This window comes from Pyxicephalus adspersus, chromosome 12, assembly GCF_032062135.1.
Source record: "Pyxicephalus adspersus chromosome 12, UCB_Pads_2.0, whole genome shotgun sequence".
Classification (NCBI taxonomy): Eukaryota; Metazoa; Chordata; class Amphibia; order Anura; family Pyxicephalidae; genus Pyxicephalus; species Pyxicephalus adspersus.
Genome location: NC_092869.1, coordinates 14,128,076 through 14,147,331, shown reverse-complemented (window position 1 = coordinate 14,147,331; position 19,256 = coordinate 14,128,076). Strand labels below are relative to the sequence as shown.

General features: G+C 37.8%; 1 protein-coding gene across 1 annotated transcript in view; it reads left to right on the top strand.

The window, feature by feature from the left end:
- Positions 1-19,256, top strand: part of PACS2 (phosphofurin acidic cluster sorting protein 2) — a 171,531-nt gene that overhangs the window by 13,661 nt on the left and 138,614 nt on the right. Inside the window, exons 3-5 of the mRNA XM_072428760.1 lie at positions 3,862-3,951; positions 4,142-4,267; positions 16,084-16,246. Coding sequence (XP_072284861.1) covers positions 3,862-3,951; positions 4,142-4,267; positions 16,084-16,246 — 379 coding nt within the window. The remainder of the gene's footprint in view (positions 1-3,861; positions 3,952-4,141; positions 4,268-16,083; positions 16,247-19,256) is intronic.

Sequence of the window (19,256 nt, the reverse complement as noted above, 5' to 3'; positions counted from 1 at the left end):
CATTCATATTCCCCTTCTAATCACTCATGTGCCATTGGTTGTCCCCTTCTGATCACTGACTTACTTTTTATTTGCTTCTACGGCCGGGTAACAGACTCCGTTATGGCAGGGATCAGCAGCATGCTTGTCCTTCCTGGTGCGGGGTCGTGGGGGCGCGTGTGCGGGCTTGTTACTTTCAGTTTCGCTCTGCACTGCAGCCAGCATCAAGGAGTCACACAGTATCGGGTATCGGAGGATGTCTTATTAGCGGGGGGAGCCTTATTTTAATTATTTGAGAAAAAATCGGGGGGGTGGCTTATTTGATGGGGATGCCTTATCATCGGGGAAACACGGTAATAAAAAAATATAGCAAGTTCAATTGTCCTATTTCACAAACAATAGTCATTATTAGGTACTTCTTTGATTTAAGAATAAAGCCCAATGCATAGTTGTATTTCTACTAGTGTGAAGTTCAGCTGAGCTAATATAAAACCTGGCATTCACATTATTGTAATCTGGATTACGTACATTACAAAAAGTGTTTTATTTTATTTCAGATATATTGTGTTTAACAAGTTCATTTGAGTGTAAACAAGTGTAATGATATAGGTGTAGGTGAGTGCTATGGCCTGATGTGTGTTCGGGCGTCCTGTCTGCACTCTCCATATATGCTCTCATCCAGGGCTGAACTTTAACATCATTTTGCACACCACCTAAAACTAGGAAGTTAGTTAAGTGCCCCCCTGGCCCTGGAGCCTCCCACTGCCCTTTCTTCAGCAGAAGATCAGCAAACAAAGATAAAGGCAGCAGCATCTGCTCAACTTCCTCTGTCTGCTAAAAGAGCTTGGAAGAACTTGGGAGGAAAAGCTTTTTGGATTCAACTGTAAGTGTTCATGCTTATTTAAAAAATGCATGGCTGCTTCTGTGTAAAATGACAGAAGGCTGTGTGCATGTTTCTGGATAAAACTGCAGCACTATGTGTATGTTTGTGTGTATGGTGCAGGAATGTATGAATGTTTGTGTGTATGGTGCAGGAATGTATGAATGTTTGTGTGTATGGTGCAGGAATGTATGAATGTTTGTGTATAGTGCATATTGTGTGTATGTTTCTGAATAAAATGTAGGGGTCTGTGTTGTGTGTGTGTGTGTGTGTGTGTGTGTGTGTGTGTATAGTATATATGTTTGTGCATGTTTTTCTGTATAGGACAAATTATGTCTAGGTTTAGTGCAGGGCTATAGCTTATTTGTGTGTATAGTGCCGTGTTGTATGTATGTTTGCAATAGTGCAGGACCGTGTATGTTTGTATTTAAATCAAATATTATGCTAGTTAATACAACATATTTTATATTTATATTTTACTAAAAAAGGCACCCCATTCACAATGGTAAAGTCTGTCAACAAACATGATCAAGTCTGCTGTTTATGAGCACTCTACATTTTCAGGTGATGGGAAACATTACGTGTGCCAATGTATTCTTGAAGATGATGGTGAAAAACAATGTGATGCAAAAATTAGCATTTTCAGTGGGTCTAACAAAAATGCACCTACAAGAGCATCAAATTTGAAAAGACACTTGCAGCGCATTCATCCTAAAGTGTTAGAAGTTGTGAATGAGAAAGATATCAATGAAAATATTCGATCTACTTCTGGGATAAAAAATGTTCAGAAATCTACTGGAGACCCAACACAACTAAGAATCATTCTTTATATCTGACAAAGTTACCATAACAATGACATTATTGAAATGGTAGTGTACCATTATCTTTCTTTTCACAGCCAGCCTTTTTAGGCCTAAATGGAGAAATGGATTAAAACTTGGTGTATAAGGGAACCTTTAATTGAAGAGGCCAAATGTAGAAAGGAGTATTTACAATTCTAAGGTCTGAAGGGACATTTTGTCTTCATAAAAATGAATGCATGCACACGTCACAGAGTCAATTATTTTGCTATTAATGTTAGATTTGTTGATGAAAATAAGAAAACAATAACGCAAACCTTGGGCGTAAAGGACTCCCAGGCACATCACACCAGTGACTATCTTCAGAAGTTAGTGGAGGATGTTTTAAATGATTTTGAAATTGTTTTTGAATCATTTTGAACAGATTTTCTGTATTGTGACAGATAGGGCTTGTATATGTTGAGCACAATTGAGACCATGAATAAACTAGGTGAAGAATGTGACAGACAGATATTAAAGGAAGACAGTTCTGCAAGTATTGGAGAAAGTGAAAGCGAAGAGAATAGTGACATTTTGGATAACATTGTAGAATAGTGACATTTTGGATAACATTGTAGAAGAAGCATCCAAGTGTACTACTATTCAACATATGTGTTGTGCTGTTCATACTCTGCAACTTGCAGTAAGAGATGGATTGGAAGATCGCCATGCAGCTACTCTAATTGGCAAATTGAGGCAAGTAACTGATGCAGTCGGGGCCCCTAAAACAGATGCAATTTTGAAGACGTGCAAGAAAAGGAGGTATTTTGGATCAAACAACACGCTGGGGAAGCACTTATTTGATTACTTTCCTAAAGAACTGGACAATGAAAATATTTTATTAACTGAAAGCCTGTGGACACAAGTAAAAGCACTGGAAAATCTACTTTATAACCCTTTTACCATCATCAAGAGTTTGCAGTCTGAAGATTTAATACCTGGCATAGTTCCCCCCAGAGGGTTTTATCCAGTTGCTCCGCCCAGCTGCTCTGAATACCCCGCCCACCTCTCCTCGCCAGCTGTCATTCTCTGCACGGATCTCAGTGAGGCTGCTTTGTGCTCTGTGTCATCCGTTCAGAGGATTGCTGCTAGGATGAGAGGTGAGCACACAGTTCAGCCTTCATGTGAGTGGGACACAGGCAGCCCCGCCCCCATCTCATAGCAGGAGATGTAATCTCTATTTAAAAAAAAAAAAAAAAAAAAAGCTGCCAGTAAAATGTATCCACTGCTAGAACTGTGAAGTCTGCATGTGGTTCTGCATCCTCACAGCTCTCTGTGTTCAAACCTCCATATCTCCTAAACTGTATGTCACAATGACCTGTAATTTTCAGGGTGTACAGGGGACCCTCATGGATACTAGTTACTACAATTTCAGCCCCCCAGCCTTAAAGAATTTCAAGATATGAGGGTCACAAATATAAACAGTTATGAAAATTGAACTTTGGGGTTGCTGTTTCAGAGGAAAGTGCAACTAGAAGTCCTAAGTTGAAAATGCAAATTGGGGACCCCGGAGCCTCTAACATAGCGAGGAGCATTGGGGGCCTAAATATATACCTACCTGTCACAAATCTATACCTGTGAAACTGTCTGCTTCTCTTCTTTGAAGCTAAATATGTTTCCATGTGCAATAATTTTAAGACGCAAACATTATAACCTGTGGCTCACAGCTAATGTTAAAAAAAGCCACAAAGAACAATAAAAGGGCATTCCAAAGAAAAAAAATAACTGACCTTTTTAGATAAGTGACCAATGGCCTATATTTTAGACAAACCCTGTTTTTTGCTGTGTTTGTCTCTAAACAGAGAAATGCCATCTCTTTCAACTGACAAACAGTGGCCAATTGTCCTATCTACTCTACAAACAGGTGTAGGCACCTCTAGTTAGAACAGTCAGTTGTTAAGAGTAGCCATATAGGGATAAATGTCAGGACACCTTTTCATGAACTGCTGTTTTTGGGACAGCAGAACGAAAGTTTGGCAAGCTGCAATATACCATTTTTTTTATGTTCAGTATTGGCATGCTGTAATCAGTTCAGCTTGAAAAGCCAGTGCAATTTAGTTATAGAATTTTTTTTTTTTTTTATAATACAAGTTCAATGTGTAAGATTTGTCGAATGTAATTTTTTTAAAATATATATATATATATTTTTTTTTTTTATACTAGGGTTCAAAACGTATTCTTCGCTCTCATGAGATTGTGCTGCCACCTAGTGGGCAAGTAGAAACAGATCTTGCACTGACGTTTTCACTACAGGTATTGCTGTTTTGTTGTAAATTTCAGATAACTTTTATTTATGTACATTAAAATGCCATTTTCTTTAAATTCATGTTTTTTTTTTTTTTTTTTTTTTTTTTTTTTTTAAGCGTTTTACAGCACTGATGTTTTTGAACATGACATGCATCTGTAATGTAATTGCCGTTTTTTTTTTTTTTTTTTTAATTAGTACCCCCACTTTTTAAAAAGGGAAGGAAATAAACTACAAATAATGCTTCAAAGGAGGAAAAGATATAAAAATCGAACAATTCTGGGTTACAAAACACTAGCAATTGGATGCATCAACATGGCAGAGGTGAGTGCCAATATATAGTCCAATTTTCCAATATAAACATGGAAATATGTTGTTTGTTTATTTTTTTTATAGCTCCGTGTACAATTTACTGGTCGAAGGAATTTAAATATTTGGATATGCTAGCTTGTAGCTTTTTTTTTTTTTTTTTTTTTTTTATATTACAGCATTTTTAAATGCTATAATTGCATTGAGCAGTAGGCGCTCTAGCATGTAACCGTTAAATAATGTGATAGGGTTTGATCTTTGGAGCTTTATCTTACACACCTGTTTGAAGGCCCAATATGAGGGTAAGCCTGTGGTTTAAGATGGGGGTTTAGTAGAAGTAGATGTACATGTACACAATTTCAGGAACCACAAGGTTTCTTCACTAAACATTGTTATAAATTTATGGGGGGATGACCTTTGCAATGTCCGGGTAAGTGTGTGGGGAAGGAGCTAGCCGCCTCCGACCAATGTTTTGAGTAGCACAGACAATCAGTGGAACAAGCCCTGGGATGGGATTTTTAGACACAAACATACATATCAGTTTATCCAAGGGACCATTTGGCATGCCATTGTTAGGTAAACCTGTTTGTGTTGTAGATTCAGACAATTGTAAGTTTAAGTTGAGAGTTTGTGGACCAACTGGGAGTGATCACAAACTTTCCTGATAACAGGTTTTCATTTGAGGTGGAAAGGGGGACTCAAGAAGGAACACCGCCAGGAGAAGCTTAACGTCTGTTTGCTGAGGAAATCGTGAAATGCTCTTACTGAAGCCAAGGAACTTTTAGTGTGTCCTTTTGTATACATTGCAAGTGTTCACTTGCTAGGGACAGTTAGATAGTGCTAGCATTCGTGTATGTATGCATAGTTTTGATCTCTGTATGTTTTGTTGTGTCCTCCTGTAACTTAAAAATTTTGTTTATGCACGATTTATTAGTGAGTAAAAGTAAAAAAATACAAAACAAGCGGTGTTCCTTGGACTTTACTGAGAGAACTAGACTAACAGTTAGCTATACAAGTATACAAGATATATAAAGATTTTGCTGCCAAGTATAACCGAGGGGAACCCCTTGGAGGGGACACAGTTAAAGAGGGGATTCCTAAGTGGGTGGTAGTAGGTGATAGCCTCTCTCTGCAGGCAACAAGCAATGATATTCAGTACAACATCCAGAGCAGGAATCCCTAGCAACAGGAGAGATTAATGCAGAGACTCGGGCCAGTGTAGCTAATCTTGTTAATTATACTGCTGCCTCCTCTTCTTTACCTGTGGATATAGTGGAAATTCTAGAGTTCCAACATGAGTGTTTTTCCCCCGAAGATTTTTTGGGAAAATTTTAGAATATAGTAAGCTTTCCTTTCTCTTTTTATTCCATCATAGCAGTAATCAAACAAGATTTTCAGGAGCGTTATGAGGAGGTGAAAAAAGATGTGACTGATCCAAGAGCACAAGCAAATCAGAATATTATTGTTCAAATACACATGCTGCTAATTGATATATCATCCAAAAGTTACTTGGAGTAAAAGAAATAGAAGTAGGCAAAATAATATTCGGATAAGAGGAATACTGGAGTCTGTTAAGTTCAAGGACCTTGCTGTTAGTGTAATGACTTTATCTAATATGATACTGGGGAGGCCCAAGGACACTATAATTGAAATGGACTGCGTCCATCGGGTATCGGGGTCCAAGAGCTTGGATGTAAAATGTCCTAGGGATATTATTTGTCTGCTGCAGTCATATAAATTGAAAGAAGAAATTATGAATGCTGCCCAAGGTCAGGATAAAAAATTTTTTTATGAAATAATCAAACTAACACTTGATCTAAAGTGTTGCAACAAAACCCCCTCCTGACAATCTTTGCATGCCATTATTATTCGATAAAGGTTGGGATTCCCATATCAATTGCAAGCTGGCAGGGATGGCATATCGGCAAGGTATGAACTGTCTGACTGTCCGGACCAGTTACTCCCAACGTGTGAACAGATAAAGAAAAAATAATTAAAAAATGAAATATCATCTTAGAGGTTGTAAGAATTTCATACTTGATCTACGTGTACTACAAAAATCCTTCTGTTATGTGTTTTGTGTTATGTATTTATCATTTATAACAGGTAGGGGGTTCTCACTTCATTTGCTAGTTAGCAGAGATGGAATACCAGGTATTTTGCATTGTCTAGATGACCCAACTTGTTTCTTTACAGCAGTTGCCCTAGCCAGGGTGAAACTTTTTTTTTTTTTATCTGGCTGAAACAGATGTACCACCTGAGCAGCACGTCTTCTATAATAGGGCAACAGATGAAGAAAAAAATTACTCCAAAGTTCAATATCAATTTAGGGTCTTAGGATTTTTACACCTGATCTATGACGTACTTTCAAGCACCTCCTGACAATTTATATCATGGAATGTAAAGGGTCTAAATTCTCCTGAGAAACTGTTGTCTGTAGTAGATGATTTACATCGTCAGGAGGCACAGGTGGTCTTCCTGCAGGGGACACTTTTTTTGTGTAGGCAAAGAGCCATCATTATATAATAGACAATATCCATTGGCTTATCAAAGTTACTCAGGAGATTAGAAGTATAAAGGAGTTTAGTATATTTGCAAGTTCAGTGAACTGGCAGTTCCAGGATATATGGAACTTTCTGATTCGGACACCTAAACATATTGGTTGAGGGAGAAATATGTTGGCCTGGATTTCTTCGATATACTATCAACCTTCTGCAAATATTAAAATCAATGGTTTTGTATCAAAACATAATTTGTTTTTATTTTATCCATAATGGGACACAACAGGGATACCCACTTTCTCCATTGATATTTATACTAACATTAGAACCGTTATGCACCGCATTGAGGATGTCCTACTCCTTTAGATGGGCAGGAAATGGGTGATAAAATATCTGAGTACTTTTTTTCACCCAGAGATTTATCCCAGATCTTCCAATTGAATTTTTCTAACTTTTGGTTTCCAAATTGAAATTTGCAAAAGTAACAGAAAAAGGTACTTTTTCCTGGTTTGGCCAGGTTTCTATTAAGATTTAAGTACTGCCATAATTTCTTTTCTTGTTCCAGGCATTACCTTTGAGGATAGCTAGGTCATTCTTCTGTCAGCTACATATTTAAATTTTATATGGGGAAAAGGTAAACCTCGTATTCAGAGAGAATTGCTGTTTTTGCCCAAAAAGATATGCGGTTTGGATATCTTTGCGGATTCCAAATTTTTATTTTTATTAGTGGGAGCATCATTGACTAGTTGTTGATTGGTGCAGACATGAGAAGTACACGTAATGGGTAGGTGCAGACATGAGAAGTACACGTAATGGGTAGGTGCAGACATGAGAAGTATACGTAATGGGTAGGTAAAGTGCAAACATTTAGTACATACCCCCTAAAAACACTGCCATGGGTATCCAAGTATAAGGTACAACAGATTAACCAAAATCCCATAATTTGTTCATGGAAGATGTGAGATCATTTTTTTTCATAGGAATATTTTATCTCCTAGTCCATCTCCACTGCAACCAATTTTTGGAAACCCTGATTTTCCCCAGGGGATTGAAGACCGTGGTTTTTGGAGTTTGAGTATCAATGTCCTATTTCGAGTGCAGCGTTTTCTGAGACAGAAAGGACAATTTAATTTGAGCATACCAGATATTTGTTGGAGAAAGGGACTTTGTTTCATGTTTTGAGGCCATTTTGGGATAAGGTGAGGGAAATAACTCCACAAATTGTAGAAGGTGTGATCACAGACGATCTAGGTTTTTTTTTCCATCATAATTTTCTTTTAAATAATTTTTGAGTTTACAAAATAAATAACATACATACAAATAATCAAGACACATACAATACAATCACAATATAAACAATCATTGGTCTATGAATATGAAATATATCTATATTCCAACCTAAGCACTTAGAATTACAAGAATTACACATACTGATCCATTTAAACATACAACAATGCAAGGTTTTTGTGAAATCGCTCATAAGTGGAGCTAGGGTCCAAAATGTAATATAAACCTATGGTCGGTACCAGCAAAAATAGGGGGAAAAGGACAAACCTAAATCGGAAACAAAAACAATAAAATAGCCCTTAGGGGATGGAGGGGGGAGGGGTAGACAAAAACACGGATAATAAATTCAGGAAGGTAGCCCTGAATACTGCAACAGGAAGCCCAATTGACCATTATTTTCTCTATTGTATATTTGTTTGGAATTGGGGAGATTCTTTAAACCAGTCCCAAGCGGACCAGGTTATTTTTAACTGCTCCATTCAATCCTCATCCTCTGCGACCAGCATTTCCATATAATGAATTTTCTTGAGCTATGAAACCCAGTCCTTAATAGGCGCTGTAGATTGTTTTTCATAGTCTCAGGATTAGGACCCTTGCAGCCGTGAGAAGGTGGGGAAGTACACCCTTCCTGATGTTTTTGAGCGACCATAGATAAGTCACCTTAGGATTATTAGGGATAGCAGACCCAGCGCAACCATTGAACAAATGAATAATTGTTTCCCAAAAACAGAATATGGTTGGGCATTCCCACCATAAATGAAGCATTGCTCCGCTTTGCGAGTGACAACGCCATCATCTATCGGACTGCAGGGAGGAGATTTGATGCAAGTGTACAGGGCAATAATACCATCTAGATAGTATCTTGTAGTTAGCCTCCTGCTTTTTGCATGTCAGTGCAAACTTATGTGTAAGGATAAAGGATTTCTCCCAATCCTCTGCAGTTATCGATCCAGCCAAATCTCTCTCCCAATAGGGTGGTATACACAGGGGTAGTGGAATCCGAGTTCTGGGCAATTAGTCCATACAACAGAGATAACATGCGTGGGACGAACAGTCAAGCTGATTATTGCCTCAAATTCTGTCAAGCCCCTATGTAACAGTGATGTATTGGTGAGGGAAGTCACAAAGGAGGACAGTTGTCTATACAAGTGCCATGATAACAACTTTCTTCTATTTATTATATTAAGGGATGACATAGGAGGAACCCGCCCATTGTGGAGTATACTCTTAAAATGGCGATCATAATAGGCGGACCAAGATAGGAATCGTGTTACACCCATCGCTGGGAATGCTGGGTTATCAAATAATGGCGTTATGGGGCCTGGTCCTGTTGATTGTTGTTGACCTGTTCTAATAGGTAAATCCCTGTTTTGTAATAAGTCAATGGTGAGCCTAGGTATAGGGAAGATTGGTTGTAAAAAAACCAGACCACCCAAGGTAAGGACCTGAGACTAATTAGAGAGAAAGACTCCTCTAACAATACCCATCCCTTTGACTCTCTATTATAAAACCAATCTATCAGGTGTACTAGGACAGATGCCCGGTAAGAGGAGATGATATCTGGGACCCCCTACTCCACTCTTGGTCTTGAATTTGGCTAGGGTAGGGAATGCTAAGCGGAGACGCTTTACTCTCCATATAAGGTCTCGAAAAAACCTGCAGTTTACATAGATTATCCAGTAAGGATATGAGAATATCCATTTTGAGGGTATTAATATGTGTGAACCAAGTCAGGGGTAGGATTTCATATTTCTGGAGGTCAGATTGAAGTTTACTCTTTAGTGGGGTGTAATTAAATGTAAATAATTTAGGGGGATTAGATGTAATCAGTATACCCAAATTCTTATTGTTTTGTTGCAAATCCTAAAGACAGTATTGGTACAGATAGATGACATTTGACTAGAGTAATATTAAGGATTCAGACTTTGAGTTTTTTACCTTAAAGTTACTATAGAGAATACATTTGTAGAATTTCTTTAGTACAGAAGGTATCGTGGTGTGTGGAGATGTTATGTACAAAAGCAGATCATCTGCATATAGTGAGAGTTTATATTGTGAATCCCCTATCCTGACGCCCTTAACATCTGGATTTTAGCGCAAGGCCACGGCCAAGTGCTCCGTAATCAGTGCATACAGCAAGAGAGGACAACCTTGTTTTGTGATGTTCAAGATTTGGAAAGATTCAGATAAAGCAATGTTGACCTGTACACAAGCTCTTGGTGAAGAGTATAATGTTGAGATTCTAAAGATCATACTGGGGCCCAAACCCACCTGGCGTAACGCCGGTGAACTGCCAGGTAACTCTGTCAAAGGCCTTTTTGGCGTCTACTGATAAAAGGCACATAGGTGTTCCTGCAGATTAGGATTTAGCATATTAGGTGAGTAAAATTGTCTTAATGGTGTTATCCTTTGCTTTCCTCCTGTAAATAAACCCAGTTTGATCTATTTGAAGTAATGTTGGCATGCATGGGGAAATTCTGTTAGCTATCAATTTAGAGAATATTTTTGCATGAACATTTATCAATGATATGGGCCTGTAATTTGAGCATATCGTGTGATCCTTGACTGGTTTGGGGAGGACTGTAATGTGTGCTTATAAACTCTGTGATGGAAATGGTGTATCCGTAGATATGGAGTAGAAAACTTTAGTTAGCAAAGGAACAAGAGTAATAGCATGTATTTTGAAAAACCATGGGGGTAAACCCATCTGGGCCTGGGGTTTTACCAGCTGGCGTAGATTTTATTGAGGCAGAGACCTCTTCCTCAGTAAATGGGGATTCTAGATGAGATATCACCTCTAGTAGTCTAGTACCAGAAGGGCTGTTTCTAATATAAATTTTTGAAGATGGGGCAGAGTCACGGGGTTAGGTCGAATTTGATATAAATCTGAGGAGTATTAATGGAATAACAGCAGGGTATCCCTGGGAATGGAGGTCATCACACCATTTGCTGTCTGTATAGAAGGTGGCATTGATGTACTAAATCATATAATTCCAAAAGGTGTGCTCTAGCCGCTGTCAAGTCTAGAAATACATCAGGGGCCATGTTTTGCTTATGTAGATGTTCTAAGAAACAGATGTGCGTTTAATATCTTGCGATCTAGACTTTTTAAGTCTGGCCCCTTGCTGTATTAGAACCCCCTGAGAACAGCCTTCATAGCTTCCCATTGAGTAGGAAGGGAAGTGGGCTCCGAGGAATGGTCCCCAATAAAATTGGTAATGGTATCTAGGATCGCCTTCACACATATTGAGTCTTTGAACAGGGAGTTGTTAAACTTCAATGTCCATTCTCTAGGGCCTGCTTGTGGAATTTGGGTCAGCGAAACTGAGGAGTGATCGGACCATAGACAGGAGTCTATGGAAGCATCAGGGTGCCAGTCAGATGCAGGATGACTCACTAGTATATAATCTTTGCGGGAATGAATACAGTGCGGATTTGAGTAAAAATGTTAGTCTTTGGTTGTCGGGTGTGGAGTGCGCCACATGTCTAGTAGCTTAAGGTCATGTAGCTTGGAACAGAAAGAATTCAACTTAGAATAGGAGATTGGAGTTTTCCCAAAGAATGTATCATAGAGATGCTATAGCGCTGGGATCAAAGAATCTCAAACTTCCATCTATCAAGGACGGTAGGCCTATGTGGGGGAAGTGTCGGTCTACATTGGGGATAAACAAATCCTGCCCCGGGGAACCCGCACAACCAGAACTATAAGCTTTACCAGACAAACAGTATAATAATACACGAAATTCTGAACACTTGCATAATACAGTTAACTAAGGCATAAGTCAAGAAAGTGAATGAGGTAAGTATACAGAGAACCATTCACTAAATATTATCTTAAATATTTGAGAATCTTCATGGAATGGTATCTTTTATATGAGCTTGAGCCTTCAGGGAGAGTGTTTTAACCACCTGAGCGATAACCCCGACCTTGGTTCGGGTTTAAAATAATTACAATTATCGATAACCCCGAACTTTTCTCACTGTATGAAAGGTCCCACTGCGATCATCTAGCGTCGATCTCCGGCGTCATCCTCCAGCGTCGGGTGCCTTCTCCGGGAAGAAGAGGCCGGCTTCTTCTCCCTTCGTAGCGTGTACGTCGGCGCGTACGATGACATCAGCGCGTGTGCAGGAAATTCAAATTGGAACTCATTCAAACACATTTTGTATTGGATTGACTACAAACTCCTGTATCCAATCCAATACAAAATAATTCAAAATAAATACAAAGTATGTAATTGGTAAATTCAAACTCTCATTTTGTATTGGATTGGATACAGGAGTTTGTATTCAATCCAATACAAAATGAGAGTTTGAATTTTGATCTCATTTTGTATTGGATTGAATACAAAGTCCTGTATCCAATCCAATACGAAATAATAGAGAATATATTTATGTGGTTTTGTCTATAGGTATGTGACGGACACTAGGGAGGTGTTTTAGAAAAATATATTACTATACAGTATACCGAATTATCCCATTTTCAGTATTTTTCATTTATTTATGTATTCTTGTTTAAGCTGATTTTTTGTGTCTTTAATTTTATTAAAAGTATTTTTTTTTTTTTTTTTTTTTTTTTTTTTTTTTTTTTTTTAAAAATTTTTTTTTTTTTTTTTTTTTTTTTTTTTACATGATTGTGTTTTGAAACATTTTTTATATTCATGATATCTACTAGAACCCTGTTCGGACATATTTCTGTAAGTTACAGGTCTACAATTTATAAAAAAAAAAATTTCATGAAAAACAGTGTAACGCTTTTGGAACAGAAATCTAGATATTAGTGTAACGCCCAGGAGGTTAAGTTCCGGCCAACTCTACCCATGTAGTACAAGCATTTAATACATGCCTGAGGGACCCACTAAGGGAGGATGCTATATTTTATCGCATCTATCCACTGGTGGCCCTCGGTCGTACCAACCTAGTGTTCTATGTGGCCTTCTCACATGCTTAAACATTATAAATAGCTATCAGGGCAGCCAGTGGGAGATGGCACCAGATAACCCATTACCTAAATCCTGTAAAAATATTTTTAAAAAATAGCTACCAGTACATGTAGAGTCCAGAGGGGTAGGAGGAGCTAACCAAGCCCATAGGTTCAACACCGGTGATGAGACTCCCATCTTAGTGTTCCATCGATGTAGGTGAGAGGTAGGAAGCATCATGCCCGAGTATGCGTCTGCTGTAAAGGACCCTGGTTAAAGAACATAAACCAAGGGAACAGCAATCACTCTGGGTAAATAACCTTGAAACAAACTGTAAGCCTAAGAAGGAAGAAGGGCCTTCCAGATGTTCTGAAAAGGTCTAAAAGTGAAAGATTTATATCTATATGGTATTGTTGGAAGGAACATCAAAATTAGAGTATAGGTTAGAAGGTGTAAAAGTTAAATAAATGTGAGTCTAAGCATTCCTTTCTCTTGTTGTCCTTTCCCTGTGTGTCCATTTTGTGATACTAATGGAGAGATGATTGTTTGTGTTGTATATTATATGTTAATTGTAATATTTATTATATTTATGTGGTCTTTATATTTTAGTTAAATATGTGCAGTACCTCAAAAACCTAGTGCTATTTCTGTAATCTTTTTTTGGCATGAAAAAAAAAACTGTGTTCGCTGTGTTTGTAAAAGTCCTATTTTATGCAGATCTTCGTTTTAGTTAATAACACATTCATTTGAAATTTTAATTTTTGCTTGTGTTGGAGTGAGTTTGCATCACTTTCTGACTTGGGAACTCCTACCCATATAGACACATGTCAAACAGCGACCCTTTTGCACTCTAAGGGTTTAAAGCCAAACTAAACCCAATGCGTATTCACCTGTGGTGCGCTGTCATCTTCTGTGCACTAAAATCTGGGTATGCTGAGAGAAGGGATGGTTATCAGGCAGGTAAAAATGCTTATACCAGAAGGGACATCATCTTTCTATTTCTGTAATAAAGCCCTGCCTGATCCTAGTTTTTAAAGTAGTACTTTAGTTCTATTTTGAAAAGGGTTTGAGCTTACCCCTCTTTGCTTCCAGAGCTTTTCTTGATTTGTGCACACATACTAAAATTAGGAGGACCGTATACAAGATGTTCAAATCAAATATCAGATAGTGTCTAAAAGGGCAACTGCTTTGGTTCTGGGAATACTTTTGGCATAAGCAGGAAACCTCCCTATAATTAAGTGGATTTTAAACTATGTTACTAAATTACTTATCTTGTTACTGCAATTTTGAATTGTTTTTTCAGTCATACTCTGTTTTCGTTGGAAAATTTTTCGATCAACTTTTTTGCTATAGTACTTCTTCCGTAATAGGTTGACAGCAGTGTCCAAATAATGTGCTTTCATTTGCTGTTTGGTAAAAATAATTAGAACACACACACACACACACACACTTTTTAAAAAAGGGTATTACAAAATTGAGAAACCATTTGGCAACAGGAATAAACATACCATGATGTCTAACAGGTTAAGCATATTCAGATAACATACATAGTTCAATGTAGGTATGACATTATAAACCATCTTTGACTAGGAACTCCATAAAAGTGGTAGGTTGCTCCAAACAGTTAATGCAAGGTTCATTAGTCTTTTTATCCTGACAAATATATTGCAAAATATATAATTTATGTCATGAAACATTGCATATTAGGATCCTGGATATTTTATGGACTTAACAAGATCATAAATATATATGAATAGGTATGTTTTTATTGTCACATATCCCGAGAAATCACGTATGTAACAACAGTTTCCGATAACTATTAATACTTTTTTCTGTATCTTGTCTAAACAACTTATATAATATATTTAGCAAAAGAAAACCCTTTGTTTGCCTCTTCTATTTTAGCTATATACATCCTAATCTTTTGGCTAATTGCGTATATTTCTTTTTTTCAAAGAAGGAAATTTTAACCGTATCATTTTAGCCCTACTTTGAGAAACCAAGATTGAACTGTTTGGCCCCAATTGTACGTGTTATGTCTGTAGGAAACTAGGCACTGCTCATCACTTGCCCAGTACTGTTGGGTAATGTCAATGACCCAAAGTACACAGCAAAGACAACCCAAAAGTTGCTTAGGGAAAACTTAGTGACTGTCCCAGACCGAGCTTTTACTTGAACCCTATTGAACATCTCTGGAGAGACCTGAAAATGGCTGTCCACCAAGGTCCCCATCCAACCTGAATACGCTTGAGAGGATTTGCAGGAAAGGATGGCAGAAAATCTAAAAAGACTTAAGGCTTGAATTGCTGAAAGGTGCTTCAGCTAAGTTAAGGGTCTGAATACTTATGCAAATGTGAAATTTTAGTTTTTTCTTTTTTTAAAAAAATTGTCAAATTCTGTTTTCGCATTGTCATTTTCAGGTACTGAGTATAGATTATTGAGAAAAAAGTTTAAATGAAGTTTTAAGATTTAAACAAAAATAAAAAATTGAAGGTGTTTGAATACTTTCTGAAGCCACCGTATCTATTAAGGGTACTTTTGTATAAAGAGTTTAAATGTAAGTTGGAAGCCTTATGCTGGTGGGTTTTAGGTTTAATACCACATTTGATCCAAAAAAGTTCAATACAAAGACTGAAAAAAAAAAATTCTAGCCAGGTAGGCCAACTTGTAGTACAAACCACTAAACAATACTGATAAAGTAGTCGTTGAAAGGGGAAAAAAAATCTTTCAAACTCAAACCTGCAGTCAAAATGCACTGAAATGTAGTTTGTGGGAAAAGGTCCTCAAGTACACCTCTGTCCAGATCAGTCTAAAATACCGAGCCGGGGAAAGGCACCAACTGTTAAGATTATACATCTTAGTTTTTTCAAACCTTAGTAAGTTCTGATGATTTGAGGCTTCCTAGAATATTGGATGGTTCAAATCTTCCAGAAAGACCTCATGGGTCTACTGCATGGGGCTAAGTCACCATGGGGGTATATGTCTACTATCATCACATTTTCAGATTGTGTGCTGTGATGTGGGCAGCCAGGAGGATTATTCCCACATGGAGATGTGAATAAAGGAACATTTACCAAGTCAACATTGCAAGGGAGGTTTATCAATCTTTTTATTATTATTTCAGGTTATGCAACATCCATCTGAGGGAAGCCAAGTCTTGAGCCTTTTTAGCAACATGAAGGAAGCATCTGCCAAGGTAGCAGAAATATGGATATTTTCTCTCTCCAGTCAACCAATTGATCATGAAGACGGTGCCATTAATACCAGTCAGAAGATAAAATCCACAGGTTAGTGTTGAGACAATTTTTTTTGTGTGTGTTAAACAGCCTGATGACTTTGGTTACTTGACAAAATGAATACATACTTGGATGTAGAGTATATTTATCAAAAGCTAGTAGTTTTCATGATTAGGGATTTCACATAATTTTTCTCTTTTAAACTGTACTGTAATTTATGTAGCACTAGAAGTGTCATAATCAAACTGGGCAGAGTTTAAATGTGCATTTTTTAAAGATACATTCATTACCACATTTGTAACTGTTTTGTAAAACAAATTTAAGTTTCTTTGTAGCAGCTGGCATCTTAAGTGGGGTTACTATGTAACATAGTTACATAGTAGGTTAGGTTGAAAAAAGACACAAGTCCATCAACTTAAACCATTAGGGAAATAAACATATCCCAGATTTAAAACCCTTTAAAACATAGTTGGTCCAGAGGAAGGCAAAAAAAACCTGGTACGATTTGCTTCAACGGGAAAAAAAATGTCTTCCTAATTCCATGAGGCAATCGGATGTTCCCTGGATCAACAGTCGCTGTTATTTTTACTTTAAAACCTTAATACCCAATTATATTCTGTGCTTCCCTTCCTTATCCGGAGCTTAAACTTCTTTTCCTCCAAACGCAAAGAGTGCCCTCTTGTTCTTTGTAATGATCTCAGAGTGAATAATGGGGAAGAGAGTTCTCTATATGGACCATTTATATATTTATACAGGGTGATCATATCCCCCCTTAAACGTCTCTTTTAAAGGGAGAATAGATTCAGTTCAACTAATCTCTCTACATAGCTGAGCTCCTCCATTCCCTTTAATAATTTAATTGCCCTTCTCTGCACTCTCTCCAATTCAACAATGTCCTTTTTGTGAAACTGGTGCCCAAAAGTGGACTGCATATTCCAGATGTGGTCTGACCAATGCTTTGTACAGGGGCAGGATTATGTCTCCATCTCTGCAGTCTGATTCCTCTTTTAATACAAGAAAGTACTTTGTTAGCTTTAGATATTGCATGCTGTTATTAAGTCTATGATCTACCAGAACCCCCAGATCCTTGTCCATTTCTGACCCCAAATGTATTCCCCCTAGACAGTATAAAGCATGCATGTTGTTGGCACCCAAATGCATACTTTACATTTATCTATATTAAATGTCATTTGCCACTTGGCTGCCCAGTCAAACAGTACATCCAGGTCTGCTTGTAGATTAGACATCCTGGGCCTGATTCATCAATGAAATGCGCGTACGCTGAACGCGAGCACGGTCGCGCTTCCAGCGAGCCAGTTTCCCGCGGTCCAGAGCCGAGTGCGGTTGTACACGCGCCTTCACTGCCAGCCGGATTCCTGCCTTGATAATGAGCAATAGGGGTCGCGAATCCGCCAATTAAGGCGATTAGAATAGTGTTATCAAGTGCTTGGATGTTATGTATTGATGTGACTTTGTAATCCTCATTATTGTTAGTTTCATCTGTTGCTGCAATGTTTTTGTGCCTGGTTTGTAATGCCAGTTTCAGTAGTTTAGCAATTCTTCAGCAATGTGTCATTTTTTCTACAAGTATTGATTACAAATGTCTGCATGGTTTCCACACCAAACTCATACTTAACCCCCTCGTTGCCTTTGTCACATATTGGTATTTGAATGTATTATGTGCATATTCCTTTTCTGAATAAATTGTCATGATTTTATTTCTTTTTTTTTTGTTTGTTTGTTTATTTTTCTGTATTATGTGCATATTCCTTTTCTGAATAAATTGTCATGATTTTATTTCTTTTTTTTTTGTTTGTTTTTTTTTAAAGTCTGACATTTGCATTCATGTTGATTTGCCCCCACACAACTCCTGTGTTCATTTGTAGTAGTGTAATAGGTTTGTTGTCATTGTGCTGTGCTGTCTGATCTTAGCACTATTGTATACAAACACACTTCCACTTGCTGTCTAAACTGGTTGTCAATTAGTTTTCCAGCTGAGTTGCATACTCATTCTCTTACACCTGATGGTGATTGAAGGAGGTCCAGGTTGCCAAGCACAACATCAAAGCACATTGATTGCCAAGCTCACAAGCAGGGTCAGGCAGAAATGAACAGATGTTGTGTTGTTGCTTACCTTAATGCTGATAAATACTGGAGTGTATGCATTTTGTAGGTGTTTACACAAAACTAATAGTACTAGTATATCAAAGTTCCAGGGCCAAATCCACTCTGAGCCAAACATTTTCTTGCTTTTCCATCCCTTCAGGGTGTTTTTGCAGATTGGAATGGCATTTTAGACCTTGGCCCACTATATATAATTGGCTTACTCCCCTCAGCTTGGTAGTGGAAGCACATAAATGTGGATTGCTTCTTTTAAAGAAAGGCAATATCCTCCATGAATGTTGCTTGTAGCCAAGCCCATGATATCAGAAATCATACGAAGAAATAGGCAATCTTTTCAATGTGAAGCAATATGGTCCAAAAAGCCCTCTTTGCCTATTTCTTCTTATAATTTCTCTTTTCTATGTATATGTACACACATCTAAGGGTAATATGTGTGCCATTAGAAAGAATGATTTTTTAGGGGAACAGTGACTTTTAATGCAAGCTCGCCAATGTAAAGCTGCCGTGGATGCGCAGCTCCGGTCGCGAGCTCATTCAGTTGCTGAATTGCGCAACGGCTTCCGATTTCAGATCGCGAATACAAGTGCGCGAGTGAGCTTCCGATTTTGCTTGATGAATCAGCCTCCCTTTATGGACATAATTCCATTACATAGTTTGGTGTCATCTGCAAACACAGAAAAGGTACTTTTAAACCCAAACTCTATATCATTTATAAAGATGTTAAACAGTAAGGGTCCCAACACTGAACCCTGGGGTACACCACTAATAACCTTAGACCATTCAAAGTATGAATCAATAATTACAACTCTCTGGATGCAATCTTTAAGCCAGTTCTCTATCCATTTACAGATTGACTTTTCGAAACCTATCGACCCTAACTTGCATATTAACCGTCTGTAGGGTACAGTGTCAAATGCTTTAGCAAAAACCAAGTACA